Source organism: Lepidochelys kempii, chromosome 2 (genome assembly GCF_965140265.1).
Source record: "Lepidochelys kempii isolate rLepKem1 chromosome 2, rLepKem1.hap2, whole genome shotgun sequence".
Taxonomy (NCBI): domain Eukaryota; kingdom Metazoa; phylum Chordata; order Testudines; family Cheloniidae; genus Lepidochelys; species Lepidochelys kempii.
The window spans coordinates 192,740,261-192,758,634 of NC_133257.1; the positions used below are offsets into that span (position 1 = coordinate 192,740,261).

The 18,374-nt window shown below is 40.3% G+C and overlaps 1 protein-coding gene across 4 annotated transcripts in view; it reads right to left on the minus strand.

Annotated features, from left to right (window-relative positions):
- The window catches only part of METTL6 (methyltransferase 6, tRNA N3-cytidine), a 43,673-nt gene that overhangs the window by 24,387 nt on the left and 912 nt on the right, over window positions 1–18,374 (minus strand). For 2 of the 4 annotated variants that reach the window (XM_073333305.1, XM_073333303.1), the window contains exons 2-7: window positions 17,256–17,324; window positions 16,776–17,156; window positions 15,473–15,607; window positions 14,146–14,316; window positions 12,493–12,634; window positions 8,796–9,429 (exon numbers count right to left, since the gene is read on the minus strand). In XM_073333305.1, the coding sequence (XP_073189406.1) occupies window positions 9,281–9,429; window positions 12,493–12,634; window positions 14,146–14,316; window positions 15,473–15,607; window positions 16,776–17,072 (894 nt within the window). In that variant the 5' untranslated portion in view covers window positions 17,073–17,156; window positions 17,256–17,324 and the 3' untranslated portion in view covers window positions 8,796–9,280. Of the gene's footprint in view, window positions 1–8,795; window positions 9,430–12,492; window positions 12,635–14,145; window positions 14,317–15,472; window positions 15,608–16,775; window positions 17,157–17,255; window positions 17,325–18,208; window positions 18,297–18,374 lie in introns of those variants that run through there. The other 2 variants (XM_073333304.1, XM_073333306.1) reach the window with 2 other exon arrangements.

Sequence of the window (18,374 nt, forward strand, 5' to 3'; positions counted from 1 at the left end):
TTATTTTTAAACTAACAGCTGAAAGCCTGTGCTGTCGCCTGGGTGCGGCAGCTGGCCAAGTAATCCACCCTTTGTGCAGTCTCTCTCATACAACCAATGAAAGTGTTGCATGCAAGTTATCTGTAGCATGAAGGTGGCGAGTGGTTGAGTTGCCTCTGATGTCACAAAGGTCTAGGACTCCTAGCATGGCATAGACACATGCCTTACTGTACCTGTACAGGTGTAATTCATAAAATCAAAAAGGCAGAGAACTTCAAAACTGAAATGTTTGAACCTGGTGATATTCTAAACAAAAAGAGCTCTCAATCATGCATATAGCTGTTTCCACCACTTTGTACTGACTATACAGATATTCTAGGCAACAGAGTGACAATCCTGGATTCGTATTGTATAGATAAATAGCTCTTTTGTGGCTGGACTTTAAACAATAGTATAAAATAGGGTTGTACTAAAAAACACGGTATTGCCAAAAGGTTTACGCTATGAAGCCAGCAAACTGCCAGGCTGCAGCAATTACAGGATAAGCCATTATCCTGTAATCCTCTCCTCTTTTCCCTACTGATGCTGTGAGGATCAGAGTCACTGAGCTTCAATGATGGGTGGGACTGGGCTTAGGAGCAGTTCAGGGTTGCCAATCATCATATTTGGTACTTTTCTTCAAGCCCCAGCTTCTGGAGTCATGTGATTATGAGAATCTTGGCTTCCATTTAAAGAAAAACATTTTTAGCACTCATGGTTATAGAGACGAGCTTATAAACTCCAAGGGCTCAAAATGCAGAAGGCACATAACCCCCCCCCAATGTATTATTTTTAAAAAACATATGATTTGGAGAGGTCTGATTCACTAGTTTGAATGATTGGGGTTGATGACATGAGCAGTGCCTCCTTTCCCTTCATCCCCAACCTCTGAGGATCAGCAAAGGAGGGATATGTTAGAACTGTCATAGCTATGAGCCAATTCATACTTCAATGTACTGTATACTGGTAACCAAAGCTGATGCCTGAGCTTTGCATAAAAGCTGCAAGCTGGGGGCTGTCCTTGCTCTCAGTTAAGTCAATTGAAATGTTATCATTCACTTCAACAGAGGCAGGATCAGAATCAGGTCCCTCAAAATCATTTTGGGTTTGTTTTTTTGCTTTCTGGACCTAGAAAAAATTTGTCACACACTCAGATTGCCTATTTCCTAATTGATCTAGCTTTTCATTTGCTTTTTCAACACACTAAACTTTTTAAAAAAAATTTACAGCTGTGGCAGTAGCAATTTCAGGAAAAAGATTACATCACTTCATAAATAACCATCTAGCTCTCACATAGCAGTTTTCATCCATAGATCTCAAAGCACTTCACAAAGGAAGCAAGTATCACTATCCCCATTTTATAGATAGAAAACTGAGGCACAGAGGGATTAAATGACCTGACCAAAAAGTCATCCAGCAGGCCAGTAGCAAAGGTGGTGCTAGAACCCAGGTCTCTTGCATCTTACTGGTAACAAATGTATTAGCCATATTTCTCTTCACCAGTGCTTCCTTTTCACTGTAGCAGAGGACATGCTCAGTGACAAGAGGAAGTGCCTTGTGATTAAGGCATTGGACAGGAACTCGGATCAGGATTTGAGTACCACTACTGCTACCAACCACTTGATAATTAGGACAAGTTATTTAATTTGTGTCTCAGTTCCCATCTGTAAAATGGGGATAATATTACTTTTCTCCCACCCTTTATCAGTTTTTTGCATTTAAACTGTAAGAGCTTTATGGGAGGAACTGTCTTGCACTGTATGTTTGTATAGCACATAAAACAATGGAGCCCCACTTGGCTGGCGTCTCTACATACCACCATAATAAACATTAAAGTAAAGGAAGGGGATTTTTCAAGATCTTTGGAAGATGCCATCCTTATAGTTGTGGGGTTTAAGCCCCTTTTACCTCAGTTCCAGAGACTTCATCAGTAGTATCATAGTCTCTCAGATTTTTATTCCGCTGCCCATCACCATAGTATGAGTACCTTCCACATAAAATCAATAGCAAGAACAAAGTCCTTAATTGACTTAATGGAGGCTTTGGCACTTCTCCATTTTTAGGATTTAAAACAGAAACAAACAAACAAAACCACCCATTTGGGAGAGGAGCTTTGATTTCCCCCCCCTTTTAGATGGTGGGGGACTGGGGCTCAAGGAGTGTCAATGTTGTAAGTGCCCTTAGACTGGAAAGGCCTTTTTTATGAGGAAGGTTTTGCAGCATTTCCTAAAGACAGTCAGGATTCTGGATCTACCTAATCTCTGCTGGAAGTTTCTCCCAGAAATTGGATCCCCTGAATCAAGAGTGCTTTGTCCTCAGCTCTCAAATGCTTCATCCTGGTCCACTTCATCCAGTGATCTTCACTATCCCAGAGGAGTGCAACTGTCCAAGTGGTTCATAGTTAAAAATTCAGTCTTTAAATGTAGCTGGAGTGGGGGGGAGGGGGCGGCTTGATCCATTAATTGCTTTGAAGTTTAGGACCAAAGCCTTAGACTGATATTAGAAGCTCAGTGGGAGCCAGTTGAGGGATGTGAACACATCAGGCCCATGTTCATAATGGCCTAGACCAGGGGTCGGCAACCTTCGGCACACGGCCCATCAGGGTAATCCACTGGGCGGGCCATGACACATTTTGTTTACGTTGACTGTCTGTAGGCTTGGCCCTCTGCCGCTCCCAGCGGCCAATGGAAGCTGGGGGAAGCGGTGGCCAGCACGTCCCGGGTGGCTTCCCACAGTTTCCATTGGTTGGAAACAGCAAACCGCGGCCACCAGGAGCTGCGGGGGGCCGTGCCTATGAATGGTCAACGTAAACAAAATGTCTTGCGGCCCACCAGCGGATTACCCTGATGGGCCGTGTGCCGAAGGTTACCAACCCTTTGGCCTAGACTGTTGAAGGAGGTGGGTGGCTGTATTTTGTGGAGGTCTTCACATTCACCTTCAACTACAGTGAATTACAGTAATCCAGCCTTGACATGACAAATACCTGGATCACTGCAGAAAAGGCATTGTCCAGGAGGAAAAGATGAATCATCCTAGAAAGCTGGGGATGAAAGCAGGAATTTTTTGATACTGATCCTACGCAGCCATCCAAGCTTAGTGAATAGTCAAACAGGACCTCAAGGCTTTGCACCACTCTGACAAATGGGGACTGTATTTCTAGATAACGTCTCAGCTAATTCTCAAAAGCATTTCCCCTTTCTGACCAGCATCATTTCACTATTAGAGGCATTAACAGGTTTATTTGTTGTATTGGTGCAGAGAGGAACCAAGTTTTTATTTAAAAGCTTTACATTATTTTCTTCTAAACAGTTTTTACAGTGTAGGTTTTGTGTAGCAGCTACAAGTCTGGTGACATGAAAAAGAATCAAGCTCCCACTAAGTGTGACATCATAATAAATCTTCAGATTAAATCATTTTCCCAGAGCACCAGCTTGAAGTTAACATTTCAATAAAAACCTCAGAAGTTACTGTTTTTTCGGACTTCAGTTGCACTACAGGCCCATATATATACACATGGCATCACAGCTCTTTTATACAGCCGAGAACACCAGCAGCTCTTCTTTGCATACACAAATTGAAGTCCAGAGGCTGACTACAAGAAAATAAAATTCTGCATGCACTCAGACTTGGGACACTCGGCAGACTGTGGTTAAACGCCTCTAATCCTTCGACCAGTCCATGAATATCCCTAAGAGATTAGGCTGCAGAGGGCAAGTGAACGAGCTCTCCTTCTGCCAACCCCAAACACCTTTGTTATTGTGAATTACACCTCTTTTAAAGAGCTAAGTATGCCTCCCAAGGCCCCTTCCTTCACTAGCTGTTCACCAAACAAACTCCCTCTGGTATCCAGGTCATCTTCCCAGATTGCTCCTCTCGGCAGCCAATTCTTAATTAAGACTGATCATCTCTGTTGCCAAGGCTGTATTGGAGTGCTTGCTCACTACACCCCTGCAGAAGCAGAGAGCTCATGTCCCTCACAAGGCAGTGTATTTTCTACTACAGTATTTTGAAAAGCTACATCGTAGGTAGGGTGGGGCCAAATAGATGGAGATGTTTATTTTTGTGTGCTATTACAGACTAATATTGCGCAGTCACCTCCTGCGTGCCTCCTCATGGCCACAGGTCACTCTGGAGTGCCCTGCTCTGTTTCCCCCACTCTTCAGGGCCCTTTAAGAGTTCATAGGTCATTCAAACAAGCCCCACAAAGAATCATATTTCTTTAGTCCTCTTTTACAAACTGTCCCTCTAGGCCCCCAACTCTAATTCAGTCTCTCTCCAGATTAATCCCAAAACAACACAAAAGCACAAACTCACACAGTCTTCATCCCAGCTGGCCTTTACAGTCTTTCCCAGGCCTCCCTGCCTAGACAGCTTTCTCCCACTCTCCTAGCTACTTCTGTTTTTGCCCTGCTGAATCAGGGCCCTACAGAAGCCTTCTTGCTCCCTACAGCATCTACAGACACAGTTGCAGTACCCCAGGCTGCCCCCTTTTACTGCAACTTCCTGCTCTTCTTAGCCTGAAAGCACCTGATTCAATCCAGGTGTGATTCATCCTGTAATCAGGGCTATTTTAGCTCCAGGCTTGCCAGCCCATGTTGCATAGGCCTACTCAATCCTTTCATGAGAACCATACCAGGCTGACCGTTTACCATACAGGGTGTACTGAGAGTTGAAAGTTAGTGCATAAATGAATACCAAATAAGTGGAAGGTTATTTGGCTGAAGCCAAATAATGGATAGATCCATAAAGGAAAGAAAAGTATTACACTTGCCACTTCATTGATTTTACTAAAAATACCAACATATTTGGTACTAACAATTTATACAAATATAACACCAGAAAGTCTATGTAAGTTGAAACTATTATGCTGTTGTCCAACCTGTTTTAAACGCAACCAAGAAAACATTTTCTGCTAAAAGCCACTGACTAGGCTAGTTACTTTATCTTTGTAAAATACAGTCTCTGTGCCTCTGTACAGCCCAGACTCATTGCCTGCCTTTGTTTTAATAAATGTGCTAACAGCAGAAATAGAGAGAGCCAACATGTACTTACGCCTTGAATCAACTGCACCTCTGAGAGGCCCAGATCTTTTTGCAGAATATGTAACTGTGAAGTCATTGCACTAAAGTGCTTGAAATTGCTCACAATTATTCTTCCTAACAACAAGCATAATCAGACAACTCATTTGCTGGAAAACCCATCATGTATGCATAACTGCACTGAATGAAGGAAAACCAGTCAACAATGGAAAATTCTGCTTTCCAAAATGTCTTGCACATATTAGCAGCGGTATCACAGACCATCATTTGCACATAAAATGGTATAATTATCTGTGTCTGCAGCATTTTTTAAGCCAGTCTTGTTTTGGAACCTACATGGCTTCCTTCAGAAGATTCACTACGTAGAAGAACAATTCATTTTAGTTGCATGTCATTCAGCGTCCAGAAAATACTATCTTTTCTGGGTTCTTACAGAAGTCCAAATATCTGTGGTAAATTAATTTTTTTTTCCTCGTTATTTATTTTCTTGCAAACTTTCAGGTACACATCAGGAATAACTCTTCCAGTAAAATACTTTGTTGGTGGTATCCCATATCTCCAATATGTTCAAATGCATGAACTTAACATTCCAAACAACAGAAAAAGGTTGTCAGGTCTAATCATTTCCCTGATTTCATGGTGAAACCAAGCCTGCATCTTTTCCCACACGTTGGCATACAGTTTACTGACATTTGTAGATGTAGAACATTGAGTTAATTACATTTTCAGGCCAATATCAATAGCTTTTATGTTGTTTCCATTCAAGCTGTGCACATTCAGTAGGGGGTTGAGCACACTGATAATTGCTGAACACGAAAGTACCACTGTGTTTGCAGAATCACAGGACAGCACAAGGGAACCCAACTGATCAACAGTCTTTTAGTTCCCAAGGTTAACACAAAGCCTGCTATTATGGGCCTGTTTTCTCCTTCGAATGGTTATTTTTCTAATTGTTTTCTGTTTTAAATTTTGCCTGAAACAGATCTAGCCAGGAGCACCTCACTGGACAAGTTTAAGCAAACTAGATCAAGCAGCCCGTTGAGCTTAATGGGGACAGGAAGGAAGTCATCTCCACATAATCAGGTCAACTAAACAGCAGCCCTGCTTCACTGACAAGAACTCGAGTAGCAAGATGAACAACACATGCTCATTAAAAGTGCTGCATAGCAATTTCTCAGCATGATAGGTGACTAGGATACCATGGAGATAGTTTTTAAAATCCTGTTACACATCTTACCCTCATTCCTTTCTCCCCTCCCCAGGGACAATTCTTCAAAGAAGACAGGATTCTAATGTGTGAGCTGCAGTTAAGGTAGGTTATTATTATTATTATAATTTAAATATGAAGACTTCTAATGGTTTTGGGTTCAGAGAAATATCCAGAATTCTAGATGCTGGTCCAGAAGTATGGAGGCCCATAAGCAAGGCCCTGTGATCATCCATTTCAAATAAGCTCCAACAAAAGGGGCTCTCTACCTACATCTCTCTTCTGGGGGGGAGAGGAAGGCAGTGGTTTACTACCCACACCCATTGTCTTTAACTGAGGAAAGCATGCTTATCCCCACCTCCAGCACCTGCAGGGGGCATTTCCACTTTCCTCCTTTTTGCAGAGTTGGACTTTTCCCCTCTTTCTTTGTCCCATTCATCACTAGATGGGGTCAGGGGCACCTTAAGGTTTCTCCCTGCTGTCTGTAGGTGGGAAAGGTTAGACTTCTTCCACTGTATACTACTCCACCCTCCCTGTGTGCTCCAATCCCCACTGCAAGCCTGGTCACCATGAAATAACTGGCAGGCATTTCTCCTCTCCTCCCTAATTACATGAAAGGTAGATGACCCATGCTACAGCAAGCAAGGGCTAGAGTAGGTAAATACCTCCTCCCTCTGGGAGGAACAGAACCACAATGCTAATGGAATTCATAGAACAAACCCACCCTGATTTTGGGATGTGCTATGGGCTAAGATCAGCTTCTCCTTCCTTTCAACCATTTGGAGAACAGGATGATGACAAAACTGCCACACTGGTTCACCCAAGGACAGCATTGAATGGATACCTCAAACAATATTAAATTTCAGAGCAGTGTGAATCAGGCATTGGTTACAGTTTTGTGTAAACCTCAGGGAAAGGAGATTATCCTTTTGCAACATGGACTGTCTAGGGGACCTAGACATCATCTGGGGACTAGGGTACCATTCAGAGGACTTTGTAACCTTCTGGGTTACACAATCACCAGTCATCTCACTGGGCAAGATATCAACTTCCTGGCTTTCCCTGCCAGCAGCGATTGAATTCTGGGGTGGTGAAGGGTCAATATCTCTTTCAACACTGCTCAGAGAAGAGATTCCAGATTCCCTTTCAAGACTCAGAAGTCCTGTGACATTCAAAATGCCTTTTAAAGCAACTGAGGCATGTGATTCTTGGCTCTTTAACTCACAAAGATTAGGCCAGGGTATGTGAAGGGAAAAAGCCCAGAGGTCTCCCCCCTCTTCATTCTTCTTGGCCATTCCCTAACATTATGTAATAGCCAAGTGCTTGTCTGCAAAAAGCATCCACTGTTCTTAACAGGACAGCATTGGCCTCAGCCTCTCTGAAAAAGGAAAAAGGGGGAGGGGGTGGTGGTGTCATATCAGTCACCCTTGAAACTTTTTGAGAAGTGGACATAAATGCTCACACTGCACTCATGTCAAAGCAGCACTGATGGTCTCACTAACTAACAGCCTCACCAGGCCATCAACTGATAGGGCCTTGAGGCTCAACTGCTTTGTTAGTGGGTCAAAGGTCTATAGCTTTACTAATTTTTGGGGTGGAAGCAGGAAAGAAACAGACACCTGTAAAAGAAATGGACATAAATTAGAAGTAGTGTTTCTTCCTGATATTTCTAACTTGTCATTGTAAGATGTAGCCAAACAAACAAACAAGACAATGGTCCGTGTCAGGTCACATGCTTTACAGAGGCAATGGTTTTGTGTTCCCCCTTAAGTTCCAGGAAGTCTCTCTTTGCTGGAAGAAAGAGGAAGCATATATAAAAATAGTGATCACGCTTTAAACTAAGGTTCCATTCAGAAATAGCTTATAAATGATTAATAGATGTCTTAAGAAATAGTTCAAATTGCTACAGATGATTATTTTCATAACAACAGTATTTTGGCTAACTTCTCACACATGGAGTCTGTCCATTTCTCTTCTTAACACCGGATATAAATTAGGTGTAGACACCCTATGTGCACTGAAAGGACACCCCTATAACTTAAAAAACCCCTATAACTTAAAAAAAAAAAAAAAGGAGTTCTTATGGCACCTTAGAGACTAACCAATTTATTTGGGCATAAGCTTTCGTGGGCTATAACCCACTTCATCAGATGCATGGAGTGAAAAATACAGTAGGCAAGTATAAATACACAGCACATGAAAAGATAGGAGTTGCCTTACCAAGTGGGGGGTCAGTGCTATCGAGGCCAATTCAATTAGGGGATGTAGCCCATTTCTCAACAGAGGGGAAATTACTTTTTGTACTGCTAACAAGGCCAATTCAATCACAGTAGATGTGGCCCATTCACAACAGTTGAGAAGAAGGTGTGAGTATCAGAGGGAAAATTATTTTCTGTACTGACCCAGCCACTCCCAGTCTTTATTCAGGCCCAATTTGATGGTGTCAAGTTTGCAAATTAATTCCAGTTCTGCAGTTTCTCACTGAAGTCTGTTTAGGCCTTATTATAAAAATGAATATCAAACAAAAAGTGTGCATTAGCAGAAATATAAAATAGTTTTAATATGAAAGAGAAGGGACACAACACTAATCCATTCTTGCAACTAGTGGAAACATTGGCTTATAATTAACAACATACTTTCCTTAATGAAAATTACAATCCTACGCAAATCCTTGGAGAATTATTTAAAAACAGACTGTCTTATTTACACATTTTTATATTAAAATCACACAAGAGCACACAATGGTGCACAGAATTTACTTTAAAAAGGGGAGGTTTAGGCACTCAAAGAGGTTGATTGTATATAGGTACCTTTATCCTATCTTAAAATTGTATTCTAATAGTCACTCTCATCTTCTATACCCAAGGATCAAAAACAGAAGGTTTTGGAAAACATGATTCTGTCATTCTGGTTTAGCAGACTCCAGGACTGTACAGCCAAGGAAAAACACCACACTAGATTTCCCCCCTTCACCACCCCATTTAAACAAGCGTTTCTGTGGTTCATTAGCAAATACTCATGCTTCACTTAGAGGCTTTCGAAATTTGCTCTGAAGAAAAACCCTTGGAACACGCAGGCCTTCTTTCCTATTCACAGTTTCTCGCAGCACATACTCATTGACCACTTGCTCATATCCTACAGCCTTAAAGAGATGAGACAAGAACTCTACAAGGGAGAAAGATGAAAGGTGGTGTTACTAAAAATTAGTTTAGACTGTTTTTAAGTACTAGTGAGCATTTTTACAAGCATTTGTTTTTAACTACTTAATTACATCCACTTTCATGAAAATCACAAAGGGTTCAAACTTGCAAGTTGCTCTGTGCAGACAGACACCGACACTTGCACTGAGCTTCACTGAAGCCTATGAGGCTCTGCTTTCATGCAGAGCAGCTTGCAGGACTGGGGCTTTAAACTGGTAACACAATCTGTTTCCCAAATTGTGTGCATTTATCCTTTTAAATTGAAAGTTTTCCCATTCCTCTTCTGAATCACTATGAAATTATTTTCACATTGTGTAGTGGGCCAGCACAAAGCCAATGCATCATCTTAAGTCCCGCTTCAACCCCACTTAGAAGATTTCAGTGGTGGACTCGCCTTGCTCTCCCCAGGGATCAAAATATGCCAAGTTCCCACATTGTAGTTAAACAGAAAAAAAAGTAAGGTGGCACACTGGAAATGTTGATACTACATTGATACTACAGTTCAAACTTACTTTCCTTACACACATAGGAAGAAACCTTAGTGAAGTATTTCTTTCCCTGGAGGAGCAAGCGAGGCCTAGGAGACAGGACATTGGCCTGGAAGTCAGAAGACCTGGCTCTGTCGCTGACCTGCTATGTGATCTTGGGCGAGTCATTTCTCCTCTGTTTACCCTCACACCTTTCTTTATCTGTTCTACCTAATTAGACTGTAAACTCTCCATAGCAGAAATTGTTGCTCATTGTCGTTTGTACAGTGCAAGAAATACAAGCTACTGAAATATAAATAATAGATACTGCTAGGGTGACCAGATGTCCCAATTTTATAGGGACAGTCCCAATTTTGGGGTCTTTTTCTTATATAGGCTCCTATTACCCCCAACCCTCTGTCCCAATTTTTCACATTTGCTGTAAGGTCACCCTGGATACTGCCACCATAGGACAACTTCACTGTAATGAAATCAGGCTATGAGCAAGATCTACACACTCACTCCTCTACTAATTAAAAATAATTTGGGGGAGTGAAAAAATTAGTTCTCTGAGAAGGTGAGAAAGTGATAATCCTGTTTGAGCCAGATATCGGTCCCTTTCAAAAAGGAACAATCACTATCTGCATTTGCTCCTCCTTTCACCTCTCTCATCTGTTTAATTTCTCTCAGCTGAAAATAAGGAGGAACGCTAGCACCTCCTGACTGGCAAGCTCCTCCATGAACCACCACCAAGTGGTCACAAAGCACATTTTGCTGCACTAGACAATATGTTTTGCCTATCAAACTCCTGGAAAAACAAATTTGTTAGATCACAGTTAAACTCAACAGGCCATTTTGGAGAGAACTGACACTGGTGAATGATATTTTAAGAGTCATTCGCTACTATCGCACAATATACAGGTTGTTTTCATATCACCACAAGAAAATGAGACAGCAGGTAATAACAGAATCTTCAAAATTCAAGGAAAAAAACCTCACTAAGAATTCCCATCCAAAACACTCAACTGAGATATCTCATTCTCAAAATACCTAACAAGAGATTGAATTCAAATTTCCATTTCTAGGCTGGGTCTCCCAGTCCCTCCCCCCAACAGCAGAACTCAGTTTGCCACAATTACCAGTATAAGTGGAACTAAACAAGCTATTTGATGAACAAAAATGACCCTAGGAATGCTTGGGTTAAGTTGCATAGCTGCTTGCATTATTTATCTTAAATTTAATTAATATCCTTTAAAGAACAGAAGCATCTCAAAAATGATCAATGGAATTAGCTTTTATTTTTAAATATGAGCAGCAACTAGGTAACCGACTACGTCATAAAATATAAAAATTTACTTAGCTCCAAAAGACTTTCAATGTTTGATTTTGCTTTAAAGAAGGAAAAAAAAAAAAGACTTTTTTCTTTCACGTAGCCCCATAATTAATACAGGGAAGTATTTGTTCTCTAGTGTTCAGTGAGCGAAACTGGGAATCAAGAGACCAGAGTTACAATCCCAGTTTTGTACAAGACTTTGGGCAAATTGCTTAACTTCTCTGTGCTTCAGTTTTCCTATCCATAAAGGTGGGACATTTACCTTCTTTTGTAAAGCATTTTGAGATCCCTCAATGAAAGACTATATACAGTAGAACCTCAGAGTTACGAACACCAGAATTACGAACTGACCAGCCAACCACACACCTCATTTGGAACCAGAACTAAACGATCAGGCAGCAGCAGAGACCAAAAAAAGAAGCAAATACAGTACAGTACTGTGGTACATACAAACCACTAAAAAAAAAAGTAGTATTTTTCTTCTGGTTAATAAAGTTTCAAAGCTGTATTAAGTCAATGTTCAGTTGTAAACTTTTGAAAGAACCATAAGGTTCTGTTCAGAGTTATGAACGACCTCCACTCCTGAGGTGTTCATAACTCGGAGGTGCTACTGTAAGTACTGTTAGTGTCATAAGATGATGATAATGAAATGCTTTTAAAAGTTATCTTTACTAAAATGTAGAGCTGGCTGAACTTGGAAATAATCTACCAGAAGAGACAGCAGTCACAACTAGTCAAATTATTAGCACAGTGTTACCTCAATGAAAGCTTGTAGAAGCTTTCCTTCATTCCAGTCATACGTTTGCTTCAAGGCCCACTGACTTCAATGGGTTTTAAATCAGGCTTCATACACGTAAGAACATTGCAATAAAACTATTATGGGATAACTGCATCCCTTAGTTGCTTAGTGATGTAGGAGACCAAATCTTTTCCGAAGCATTTTTCTCTTTCTTTCAGAGTATTGATCTGAATGAGGCCACTGCAGCTAACAAGTTCTAATGCTGTGGCCTCATCATGATGGTACATATAGGTAGTTCTGTCAACAGATCAAATTGCTCTTTCAGTCCTGCCATTTTTATAAAACAAACATATACAGCTGGAAAACAAATTACACCAAGGTTTCATAGTTCATATATGTAACAAGCAACCCTTAAAGGCATAGCAGCGATTCACTGAAGCAAGTTTAAACAAAAAATTTGCAGAGAAAAAAGTTTATTAAATATCTTACCATCAGTAAAGAAATATGATCTTGTCCCATCTTGTCTAACATAAAAGTTTTCTCCAAGTTTGCTGCCAGATTTAAACCTAAGCATTGCATGATCATAGAGCCCGTAGTCTCGAAATAAGACACATTTGCCTGGTTTTAATATCTGTCAGATAAAATTCAGATATATCAGTAAAGTGGACATAACAAAATTATTTAAAGGAGAGCAAACATTTGTGGCTTGTAAATTTCTGCAGAAGTGAACAAATGGATTAAATGAGCTAAGCCATCTTCACAAAGAAAATAGTAATTAGCCTCTGTCCCATGTGAGCTAAGAAATAAATCTCTATTTTAGAGAACAACCTCTGAAGTATATCAAAACCTAACCTTTATTAGTCAGAGTATAGCTGATGTGATACAGTAAATATCCTATAATATAAAAATCCAAATACGAACTGCAAATAAAAATAATGTAAGTTTGAACCTTTCTTCCCAATCAGTAGCCAATTATTTTTGGACAACAGTTATCTCAAAGTAGTTGTGCGTTTATCAGCTCTTCATTTTACTGTCTGCTCCTGCAGGATGCTGAGTTTCAACCCTCAATCAGAGTTGAAAAATCTCAGCACTTCACAGGAGGAGATGCTAATGCTCCTCTTCTACTTCTTGTTTGAAGCCTAAGACCCCAGTCCCACACAGACTTATGTACATGCTTACCTCTGTATACTGTGTGTAGTCCCACGGATTTCAATGGGACTACTCACCGTGTGTAAAGTTAAGCACATATGTTAGTGTTATCATCAGGATCAGGGCCTTAGTCACTATCAACATAACACACTACCATAGAAACTTTAAATTCAGATAAAGGAAAAATAATGGTACTTAGTTCTCATTAAAAACAACTGACAACACTGCATTTTGTTTTAGTGTGTTAAGGTGCTCGGTATAGATAAAAATGGTAACAAAAACCAAGAGAAAATAATGCTGGGAACCTAGAGAAAGCATTGTTTATCTCTGATCTGACTTTCAGCCAATCAGCTGATTTCCTTTTTATAAAAACAAGTCATAATAGCATTTTCTTAATGGGTATTTCTTAAAAAGGCAAAAGTCATGCTGTAAAAATGGCATCATGTGATTCCATGTGCTGCGTCTCAAGGACCATATAGCAAATCTGCTTAGGTTACTTGCAAAAAAGATTTTTCTTCTAACAGCCAGTCCTACAGCAATGTAGATGTCATATTATCAACATAAAAAATTTTGTAACATGAATTTAGATATGTTGATGATGCACAAGCCACAGGAGAATCCAGGTCACTCACTCAGAACTAACAGAAGAAAAATGTAGTCAAAACTTCTTTTAGTCCCCATAGTAAGCAAATATAACTGAATTCACTTAGGGAGTAAAGTACTAACTAAGGAGATGCCATTTTCACATAAAGAAAAGGAGTACTTGTGGCACCTTACAGACTAACCAATTTATTTGAGCATAAGCTTTCGTGAGCTACAGTAGCTTTCTTTTTGCGAATACCTTTTCTTTTTGCGAATACAGACTAACATGGCTGTTACTCTGAAACCTGTCATTTTCACATAATTTCTTTTCAGAGTGGAATCGTATTCTTGAGTCAAAAAAGATCAAACCTCCTCCCCCCCAAAACTGTTAAGCTATACTTACATATTTACCTTATAAATATTTTGCAAGGCAAGGTGCATCTTGTCAGGGTGAATGGCAGAAAGCACGAATATTAATGTGACAACATCCACAGAATCTGCTGGTATATTTTCCAGAAGGTCATCTTTGGTCAGATCACACTGGAATACTTTACATCTCTCAATATTATATAAAGCGTTCTTCTATGGAGTGAAAAGATGTTGCTTTAGTTGAAAAGTAACAGCATTCGCTATAAAATTATAAAAGACAAAATTGTCTTTTGTGATTTTTATTTTTTTTTAAACTGGGAGCACAACAAAAGGAAACAGAACTACAAAAGTGCATTCACTCCAAGCTTTCTGTTTACTCAAGTCCATAGTCACACTATGGTCTACACTAGGAAATGATGTTGGTATAACTTTGTTGGCTCAGGGATGTGGAACATCCACACCCTTGAGTGATGGAGTTATACTAACCTACCCCCAGTGTAGACAGTGCTATGTTGACAGGAAGGCTTCTCCTATCAACATATCGACCAACTCTCGGGAAGATTGAGTACCTAAGCTGATGGGAGAAGCTCTCCTGTTGCCATAGGTAGCGTCTTCACTAAGCATTACAGTGTCACTGGAGTGCTGTGTCACTATTTCTGAGGGAACTCTGTTCCAAAAAATTAAAAATTCTATGCCAAAAATTAAAAATTCTGCACACAATATTTTAAAATTCTGCATATTTTGTCAAAATAACACAATTACCCCAGCAGCCCCGGGGCTGGAGGTAGGATCCAGGGACTGGGTTCATTATAGCCAAAGGTTTGTTAGGCATTCTAGCGAGGGTGTAATGTATTGTATAAAAATAAATTAATGAGTATAAACATGCTATCTGTTTATAATAGGTCTTCAAATTTTCTTGAAAAGAGCCTCTCAGTTTTAGTTTTCAAGATCACTCTGGTTGTCCCTCCTCCTTCCTTGCAAAGGATGTCGCAGCTGAGTTTATGTCCCAAATCAAATTTGTGTTGTATTGTGTTGTTTGTCAGGACATAGGTACGTTGGGGGGGAGGGGAAAGGACTTTCTTTGCTGAATCAGTCTATTATTCTCATTGACCAAACTTAACTTTTAGGAAATATCTAAGTACAACATTCACACTTACTATTACAGTAATATAATTTAATACTAGAAAATCAGGTCCTCAGTGATGATTCAATTTCTTGTAAATTAAGCTTCAATACTGTATATCAGTTTCTCTCCTCTTCCATACAGGACAGTTTACCATCCTTATAGAAGAAAACAAAGCTAGATAATCTGGACTCTGAAGAGCACAAATTTCTAAAGAAGCACTAAAAATACAAATATCACACCAACCTTTATATATTCAACAGCTCTTAGAGAGAAATCACAGGCATAAGCAAAGATATTCAAGTCCTCTTCTAAAAGTGGAAACAAGCAATTTCCAACTCCACAGCCTGCTTCAAGAATGGTCAGTTTCTGATCTTCAAACTATATGGGAGAAAGAGGCCAAGCATACAGAACATCACTTGTGTTTGATCCTCATAGTACAAAGATACTGCTTTTCACATTTTAAAGTTAGGATTAGAGTTTCAATTATCAGTTTAAAATCGGAAGTATCCTTCCACTGGCAATTTATATTACATTAAGTTTCTCTTTAAAAACTACTAAAATCTCATTTGTGATCTACTCATTTCAGCAACGATCAAATTATGCTATCCTCTTTGCCTTGGCCCTTTTATTAAATAGGGTGAACAACAAATACATTTGAATGCGTTTTTAAAATGTATATTTTAATGCATTGACTATTCTAGATAGGTGACTTTATAACAGAGTGCTCAGAAGTTTTGCAACTTGTGTCTGAAAATTGGAAGAAAGAGAGGAACTCAGATATAATTTAGGACACAGAGCAAATATTCTAGAGCAGTGGTCCCCAAACTGTGGGGCACGCCCCTCTAGGGGGTGCAGAGAGAAAGGCCCAGGCCAGCCCCCATGCGGATTGGAGAGGAAGCGCCATTCAGCCCCCAGCTCCTCTCCAACCCTGCCCCAGCCACAGCTCTGCTTCTGGCTCCACCTGCAGCCATGGCCCCACCCCAGACACAGCCACACCCATGGCCCAGCTCTGTTTGATTCCCTCTCCAAGCCCAGGCCAGCTTTGCCTCTAGCCTCAGATCCTCTTCCTTTCCCGTTCAGGCCCCAGCTTTGCCTTCAGCCCAAGCTCCTTTGCTGAGCCAATTGTACAGTAATGGAGGGGGGGGGACATGGACAAATTCCATTACTGGTAAGTGGGAGGCACGACAGGAAAAGTTTGGGCACCACTGTTCTAGAGAGAGTGGGTCTGAATGTAAAATATAGGTCAATCATCCACTATTATTCAAAGACTTCATAAGAGATTTCAACTTTTGAAACTTTCAGATGGGTCCCGGTTGGAGCCTGCTAACAGAGATAGTGAGGAGAGAACAGGCTGAAAAGTCCAATCAAAAAACGTTTCAAATATTTTATCTTAAAAGTAATGGAGGCTATCAACTACACAACACTGCACACTTGACATACAACAGTGATCTGTCACTGATATATCTTATTTGGAGAACTATTAAATCATTTGAAAATAATTAGCAATATTTTCCCCTTTACTTGTAGAACTAACGTAATAGCTCACCTCCCGGCATGCTTTTAAATCTTCAAACTCTCTAGTTGTCCAATGCCTGTCTTTAAAGAAGTTTGTGCTGTTTCTTTTGTAAAACAGATCCCAGTTCTTCTGTGCCTCTTTCTCCAGTTTCAGTTTTTTGAAGTCAGACACCAAGACTTGATCTCTTGCCAGTTTCTCAGCTTCTTCAGGGCTAAGGGTCCTTGCATTGTGCCCTTTCTTTTGGAAAGCATCATCTTCACAAATTGTGGCGACTGAATTCAAGTAATTATCAAATGTGTTTCCTTGGAACATCCTGGATTCATCCATATGAATACAGACAAAGCAGATTTAAAGTGTTTTTTCCTCAGGTGTATATTTCCATCTCTGATTTCAGAAAAGACAATCAAGGCCCTAGAAACATAAGAAATAACGAGAAAAGGGTTATAGCTTGCACTTCTTAGAGACTTCTTGTAACTTGCTCTAAGCACCAGGCTTAGAAAGCAAACCTACTTCTCTGAAACCTCCACGAAAGTCCTCCAGCAAAACCAGGCACGATCAGACTTGACTTTCCGAAGATTTCTAAGATTAAGAACAAAAACAGTCAATAAGACACACTTCTGGTCCTCTTATATATCATACAGAAGCCACAAAAACTGACTATCACCTTGTCCCCCCACTATGGGCCTGATCCTGCAACCTGATCCACTTGAAAGGAACCTTGCACCCATTCATATCCCCAATGATTCCAGTGGGATTCCATGCTGGTGCAAGCACAGATTGGACTGGAGCCTTTGTGTTATTTTACAAAAAAATAAAAGTGAGCTACTGACCTCTGACATTCAAAAACATAAGACAAAGGATGAAGACAACATCCCCATTTTCAGGTAAAAATCAACAATGCCCCACCAAAGCAAAAATTTTATATTTTATTTATATAGTGCAGTCATGACATTACCCATTCACAAATACAAAGTTTAAAGGTGTATACAGAATCAAGTTAAAACAAGGCCAAAATTATTTGGTCAGTTATACAGGATGTCAGACTATATGATCCCCTCTGGTCTTAAAAATCTATGACAAAGTTAGAGTAACAAGAGTCCCAAACCCTGCAAGAACAAAAACCTCACAACTCGGCCCAACGATTCAAAAAAGTCAGAGTAAACTAATAGGCTTTACAATGTGCTCTGTCAGACAATAAACAGAAGCAGATACAGTACATTTTTTAACAAGACAAACCAAAAACACCCCCAAATTGATCATTTTCATTGGCGATATCTACACGAGAAAAATATTAACCAACATGGCGTTATACACGATATTGAGTTTAGTCTGAACATGGACAATCACATGTAAAGACACGTTAGCTGGTCTTAAAGTTACTTTGTTTTTAAACCCAACTTGTCCCCATCTCTGCTAGGTACGAAGTTAAGTTTATCGCCCCATGAGTTAACATGTTTACAAACATGATGCCTCTTCTCGGTGTGGACGTGACCGGTGTTAAAGAGAGCTCATGGGCCACACAGCTCTTCAGCGCTCAGTGGGAACTTGATCCTGCACGCACAGGGCTGCCCTGGGTCAGAGACCCCCAGCCTGCCCCCCACGCCCCCCAGACAGCCCTTCCCTCTGTCC